This window comes from Montipora foliosa, chromosome 5 (genome assembly GCF_036669935.1).
Source record: "Montipora foliosa isolate CH-2021 chromosome 5, ASM3666993v2, whole genome shotgun sequence".
Taxonomy (NCBI): Eukaryota; Metazoa; Cnidaria; class Anthozoa; order Scleractinia; family Acroporidae; genus Montipora; species Montipora foliosa.
In genome coordinates this window covers 38,054,715-38,062,214 of record NC_090873.1, presented here as the reverse complement: position 1 = coordinate 38,062,214, position 7,500 = coordinate 38,054,715, and the positions used below count along the sequence as shown (strand labels likewise).

Genomic DNA, 7,500 nt, shown 5'->3' with positions numbered 1-7,500 from the left:
TCATAAAACGAAAGTGAAACGAAAGAGGTGGAGAAAGGAAAAGAAAAGGGTAAAGTGCAATAGATTGCAAGAGAAGAATGAGTTTGAAAGAGATTAAAAGAAGAAAAAGGAATTAATTAATTAATTAATTACCTCTGCACGTTTCTCCGTCCCCAGAGTATCCGGGCTTGCAAATGCACTGGTAGGAACCAAGAGTGTTGTTGCATGTAGCATTTACATGACACACAGGTGAAGAAGCAGTGCATTCATCAACATCTACAACATATACGAACAAATACATAAAATGATGGAAAGGTGTAACTCGCCTGTGGAAAGGATAGAATACAAGTTGCTTGGCAACGGGCGAAAGGACAACTGAATGCAGGATTCGAACCTACGACCTCTGTAACACCGTTCGGGAGATTTAAGCTACTAGAACTCTTAAAGAGCTGATCCTGAATGGACAATGTGTCTCGCTTGGTCTATGGGCTCTACAAAGTCATACGCCTCAATGTTTACAAGTACATGAAATGTCTGCATTTGTATGACTTTCTAGACTTTCGCTGACCAAGCGAGACACATTATCAACCCAGGACCTAGACAAAGGACCCAGCTTCCGAGGAATTCTGCAGCTGGTAGCTCAATGGGTAGAGCATCTGACCGGTGTTACGTAGGTTTTCAATTGCCCTTTTGCGCGTTGCCAAGCAACTTGTATCCTAGAAAGGAACACCTTTAAAGCGCAATTAACGTGCGGTCGATCTCCATTTCCGTCCAACAGGATAAGCGAAAAGAAACGGGTGGAGAAATAAGAAGGAAAAAGTGAAAGATAAACAAAAGCGGCATCCAATGGATTACAGGAGCAGAAGGAATACCGCGAAAAAAAGGAATTAAGTTAAAAGGATGAAGAAGATGAAGAAGGAAATATAGTCAGATAAAGATAAAAGTTATAGAAGCAGATAAGAGTGAGGAAAGACAGTGAGAGGGACTCCGAAATGAACAATGGGATGAGGATTAAGATGAAAATATGAATGAAAACGAAGATGGGGTTCGAGATGGAGATGGAGGCAAATATCATTGTAGATGAATATTCTGACATGGGGATAAAGATGGAGATGAAGAAGGAGACGGAGAAAAATATAAAAGAAAAATGAAGTTATTCTTACCTTCGGTTTTCATATCGCAAAATGCAAGTACTGGAATCCCTGGTTTTATTGAAGACATCCAGTATTTGCCGTTGGGTGGTCTTCCTTCACTCATCTTAATTTCCTTGCAGGACTCGGCTGCTAGTTCAGAGATGGAGCCTAGTGGAACTGAGATTGAGAAACTAGTATTAGTTCTTTATATTTGTTTTATCAGTCTTTTCCATGCAACAAATCTTGTTAAATTCTACTTACCTCTGTGTATGTATTTTCTGAAGTAATATCTGTCTGCGTCAGGAATAAAATCCTCAGGTCTGGCTTCCTTGGTGCGATCACTAAATTCGCACATATGGAGAGACATCACAAAGTTAAAGCTTTGGCAACGATCATCTTTGAGGCAGGCCGAAAGGCAATGAAGTCCAATATTGGCCATCATTGTTTGATAGATGTGTCCTTGCAACCTCCATCCCAAGATGGACTCCTCAGATCCAAATGCAGGGCACTGCTGAGTCTCCGTTTTGTTGATAAGTTGACAAATGACAACAAAAATCGAGAACACGAACAGGATTTTCATGTCTGCGGAGACAATCGCTGCATAATTTCTCCACATGTCTAAAAAGGAATTCAAAGTGTTTGCCTAGATTGAAACTTGATCTCTTTACTCCCTATGAATTCTGTAAATCCATTTCACGCCCCCCTATTGCTAATATTTTGATAGTATATTCATCTAAATTTTGTGGCTTTACAGATTTACTTAGTAGGGGCACCTACTCGATTAGTTTCATAAGCTATTTAGGTGTCCCAAACTCTTCACAATCAACTTTGTATTAAAACTGTTTGTTTACCATTTATCCTTTCTTCTTTTCCCCTAACATTTTATTTCTTAATCAGAATTGTAATATTTCATTAGTACTATGTATCTTCTTCAATATTTAATTTGTAAATATTCATATGTATATTCTATTTTTCTTTTTCCAACACTGTAAATTAATGTTTGTGTGAGTTTAAATTAAAATTGATTGATTGATTGATTGAATTACAAACTTTCTCTAAAACCACCCCTTCGACCAGCTATGAAAGGCATAGAACTGCGATATAGAAAAGAAAATTATAGTATAACAGAAGTAGGCACGCTAGGTAAAGGTAAAGATAAAGTCACTCTGTTTAACGTCGGTAGTTCCTTTAGCTACGAAACTGGTATCCATGGACGCCGACGGTGCGCCTTTTACCATCTTCTGTCAGTGCTCCGTTTTACGGATATTTAAAGCTATAGTTACACGGATCAAAGGAAAGTCGAAACAGACGTTGAAATCTCCGAGGATCGAACTGGGACCTCTTGCTCCGAAAACCGCTCACTAACAAACTGAGCTATACATGCTCCTCTGATTGGTCAATTACCCATTTATTATTTGCCCATTGGTAAAAGTTTATGACGAAAACACGGACACGTGCGCCGCTAAAAAAAAACTAAACCCTCCGTGAGGGTACACTGGGTTGCCTGTGGTACGTGCAGCGTTCCAGGCAAATTTTTTTCAAGTTGGGGGGTCATTAAAGACCATTTAAGGGCTCACCCAGAAGTCATACCAGAAGAGTCCCTTTGGCTCACAAGTCCTCACACGTTCGTTCGACGAAACAGATCCTTTCCTGAGGTTAAAAACCTGGCTACCGGCCTATTAATTAATCATTTGTCAGAAAGAAGAAATTCCTGTTCTCTTTAAAAAAATTGACAGGCATTGCTTACGTGTGGTAGTGAAGTAACACAGCGATTTATTCCATAATGTCAACTGAGCTGTGTGTTGTCTTCCAGGAGATTCAAGTTGTCCTTGCGTAATATGTAGCTCTAACAGTGCACGATATTGTTTTGGTTTTGTCTATCATTGTAGTGCCATGGTAGAAGTCTTGGGTAAATAGCCTGAGAAGACATGTGGTTACTAGCAAAGTACTGAACCCAGAAAGATTGAAGAAAATAAATGGGAAGTGAAAAACATTGTCTTCTGGGATGACATGTTGACAGTTGTCTTTGCGTAATGTGTAGGTCTAACAGTACACGATATTGTTTTGGTATTGTCTATCATTGTAGCGTCATGGTAGAAGTCTTAGATAAATAGCCCCTTGAGAAGACATGTGGTTACTAGCAAAGTACTGAACCCAGAGAGATTGAAGAAAATAAAAGGAAATCGAGAAACATTGGCTTCTGGGCTGACTTGTTGATCATGGAACTTCTTTCCATCACAAGTGTAAGCATGCACTGACAGCATCTGACAGCTTTGTAAACAAAAGTTGAAAGGTGAAGTTTATCCCTATCCGGCAGGGTTAGTAACTGGATGGGCGACCTAAGAAATATATCGCTCAGTAACAGAAGCATAGGACCGAAAATTATATTTTAATGCTATCAAATGCAAACCAAGCAAGATACAGATTTTGTTAGCTTGCTTTATGCAAAACAATTATTGATGTAAAAGTAAATAAATATGGATACACAGTTTTTAAGAAGAGCAGAAGGAAGTTTCAGGACGGTCGATCGAGAATAAAATATTTTGCCATCGGTAACAAAATTTACGACATGAAAACAACATTAATTTTGAACCACGAATATAAAAAGTTACCATCAGCGAAAAACATTTTGGGAGATTTTAGTTGTTTTGTTGTAATTGTACTTTTGGCTGCACCGAGTAAATTGCACATCGAATTCAGCGGGCGCAGTGATCAAGTTACCGCGGCATGTTTACTCGCGAAACAGTGAAGCATCTGTGTTAAATGACGCTTAGATACCGGGTTTTGTTTTTGTTAGTTTTCTTTCTCTTTCAATTGTTATAAATTTTGACAAGAAATATGCGAATTCAAGACAAAGATCACAATCGCCCAACTCTCAGAGGTTGACCATTGTTTCTGGAAAATCAAAAATTTACTCTCCAAGACAAGGTTATTTATCACCAGGTAATTCCATCGTTTTGGTAATAGCAGCTACTTTCTTATTCATCAGCGTCACAATCTTTTGCCGATTTTGGGGGTCATTTTGTTGAAACTCAAGCACGCTTCCAACAGACTTGTTTATTTTCGTGACTTATGCGTTACCACAGAAATTCTCCCCGTATCACATTTTAACACATGTATGCAAATTTGCTAAGCTCGAAAATTACACAACATGACAAATTTACAAAAGCTGGAAATTTCACAGAAATATTTTCCACCGAAACATTTATCGAAACAAGCAACATATTTGCTATAAGAGGCAAGAAACCCTTCCTATTTCAGTTGCGTGCGTGCAAGCGAAACACACAATCACAAAGCATATGCAATTAAATAAATTTCTGACAGTTCACATCAAACCCTTTTGGGAAGAACCTTGACCGTACATAATAAAGCACAATAGAGACAACAAGCTTTCATTCAAATAATTTTTCACTGTAACATTTCCAATTTTTTTTAACCTTTGCAGAGTTGAGTACAAAATGAATGTTACTTGCCAGACAAACAGGCAAACTTTAAACAGACGCGACTTCAGTAAACACTGTGAGACACAACAGAGATCACAGATCTACTTGTGGTGTTCGATTCCTTCTCTGTCTTTGTTGCACCCGTAAGTTACCAGAGAAATTTCCATTTGGTTTCAGTGTTGTTCGTAACACCACCTTGGCGAAATATTAAAAGTACAGCTCATTTTGATTTCGGCTCGAGGGGCGAAAGATTCACGCTGTCGAAGTCCATTACTCGTCGCTTTTGAGATTCCAGATCTTTATGTTTCACCGCCTGTCTTGACGTTCCATTCTTGAGCTCCATATGGGTATATTTTCTTTAAAGATGTACTAAAACGCCATTCGCGTTACAATGACTTCCGACACCATTACAAGTTAATTGTGCAGAGCAAGCTACGCATTACCCCAGCCCCCTCAAACCTAACAAAATACGCAAAGAAGACTCTATGCACTGGACGCGTTAGTGAGCGAGGAGCATTCGAAGAAGAATAAGGATCTGAATAAGGATTTGACTTGATTTGTGTTAATTGTTGATTTCAATTTACAGTGTCCCCAATTAGTGCTTCAGCGCTAGAACGACTGGACACTTAAATAAAGTTACTTTCCTTTCCTTTCCTTTCCTTTCCTTTCCTTTCTCTCAAACTGCCATAGTATGTTTTCGTTACGGTTGAGTGTGTACTATCGAGTTATACTTGCACTTATTAAGAGGTTTGCTAAGCTCTCAGCTGGCGACCATTGTTTCGTGCAACTGTTACGCTTCTTTCGTGGTTACCAACCTTCCGCGTGCAAGTAACTTTTCTGGATTTATATTTATAGCCATGTGGCTTACAATATCTCATTTTAAAGGTCATAAAATAGGCTTTTCCGTGAAAAAAAAAATATATATTCAGCATAAAAACCAAGGAACTTTCTGAAAAAATAACCATAAGTACCAAAATTTGCGCGAAAATATTTCAAAATATTTGAGGAAAAAGGGAGAACAAATTAAAATTACGTGTTCTGGCACAAAAAGTTGAAAAAGAAGAGTTAACTAATATTCCACCAAATTTGGCTAAAAAAGAATCATCCGTGAATTTTTCAGATTTTTTTAATTGCACGTGTCAACTCCTTTCATTTCTCTATGGCGACAAACAATGGCAATTGTGTTTTTGCATAATTAATTAGCTTCGGGCTGTTAAAAACCATTTTAATCCAAACTTTCCGAATTATGAAAATTTCATTCATGAGAGTTTAGGGTTAGGACTATTCATGATAGTCCTGACGAGAGTATTCTACAAAGTTTTGAAATCGAGGAAAGTAAAACTGAAGAAACTGTTTTAAGTACTATGCAATGAGAAGCAACTTAACTTCCTTCTTACGTTTGGATGTTCTCCTATTTCTGAAACTCTATACTTCAGAAAGGCTTCCCCGCGTCCCCAAGTCCCCGCGTCCCCTGTCCCCACGTCCCCTTCCTACTTTTCGACAAAGCCCTTCAATTTGGCTAACTTCACGGGCAAAAATTGGAGCCTGTTTCATTGCTTTGGCAACTCACGGGCGTAGCAAAAAGTTTTCAAAAGGGAGGGGGGGTCACACTGTGTCAAACAGAGGGTACTCACCAGATCGTCATGTGTATTGTTGTAGGTTGTTTGCTTTACAAAAGGCTTAAAAAGAGGAAGGGGTGGGGGGGGGGGGGGCACAGGCACTCATGGACCCCCTCCTGGCTACGCCGTTGCAATTATGACTATAACCTTTAGAATAAGCGGTGTCCCTTCTGTGATTCTTTGAAATCAAATTTTGGGGTAAACTCAACGCGGAGTTTTAAGAGCGCCAAATGTAACTGCAACTCACAACCAAAACATGACCGTCTGATCTTTGCGAAATTCATTACATTCAAAAACACCACATCAAAAATAACACGTTTTCAGAGATTTTCTACAAGTTGTTTATCATAAAATGACCTAATTATACGAAAAATACAATGGTGATCAGTCGAATACAAAAGCATTTTTTCGCCAGTGCAGATTTTTTCCCATTTTTTCTCTTCAATACCCGTTTCCTTTTTAGTTTTTTTTTGTAGTCTTTACTGCTGATATTCTCAAAGCACTTCCCTTTCGGTGTATGTTATCGTTGCTATGGAAACGACCATTAATAAATCTAGCCCTAATTATTTACATAATAGGTTTGAGTATGTTAAAGATAAACATCAAATTAACACAAGATCTGCCGCAAGTGGAAATCTGTTTATACCTAAGCTATCTTTTAAGACAGGACAAAGGTCTTTCCTGTACAGGGGAATAACAACTTTTTATCTGTGGGCGCTAGAGACTATAGCCTAGAAAAGTTTAAAAAATATGTGGCCGGAATTGTTTGTAATTTATATATTCTGTAATTATTATATTCTTCTATTTTTATCTTTGTATTTTTTTTTTACGCTTTAGTTCTTATTCCGCACAGTAAATTGTAGTTCTGTAGATAGAGGACCACCCTAATTAACTTAGTGTTAGCTTGGTGATACCCTCTGTAAATATTGTTTTTATTATTATTATTGTTATAAACGACAACTATACTTCAACCACATCACCTGTATTCGACTGGTTAACCCACTGACAGCAGGAAGCGATTTTTGAGCGTTAAAAGAATTTTATCTTCATTTCTGAATGGTCAATAAATTGTTTAACGCTGCCTTTACAATTTCAAACTCATAGGATCCATTTTAGCCTTGTTTCGTTATTCATCGGTAAATATTTAATAACTGCAAATAAAAGACTCATAATTTACAGAACTGAAAGAGATTAATAATTTAAACTTGAAGGCAATATTCTTTTGCAGGGGTCTAAACAATTATCTCTTCTCCTTACAAGTTTCACGCGAAAAATAAAAAGCATTTTCGCAATTGTTTTTTTTTTCCCAGACGATTTGCGTTTTTA

General features: G+C 37.8%; 1 protein-coding gene across 1 annotated transcript in view; it reads right to left on the bottom strand.

Annotated features, from left to right (window-relative positions):
- Nucleotides 1–7,500, bottom strand: part of LOC138004111 (uncharacterized) — a 30,904-nt gene that overhangs the window by 16,529 nt on the left and 6,875 nt on the right. The window contains exons 3-5 of the mRNA XM_068850530.1: nt 1,374–1,730; nt 1,143–1,289; nt 133–255 (exon numbers count right to left, since the gene is read on the bottom strand). Of these exons, the coding sequence (XP_068706631.1) occupies nt 133–255; nt 1,143–1,289; nt 1,374–1,728 (625 nt within the window). The 5' untranslated portion in view covers nt 1,729–1,730. The remainder of the gene's footprint in view (nt 1–132; nt 256–1,142; nt 1,290–1,373; nt 1,731–7,500) is intronic.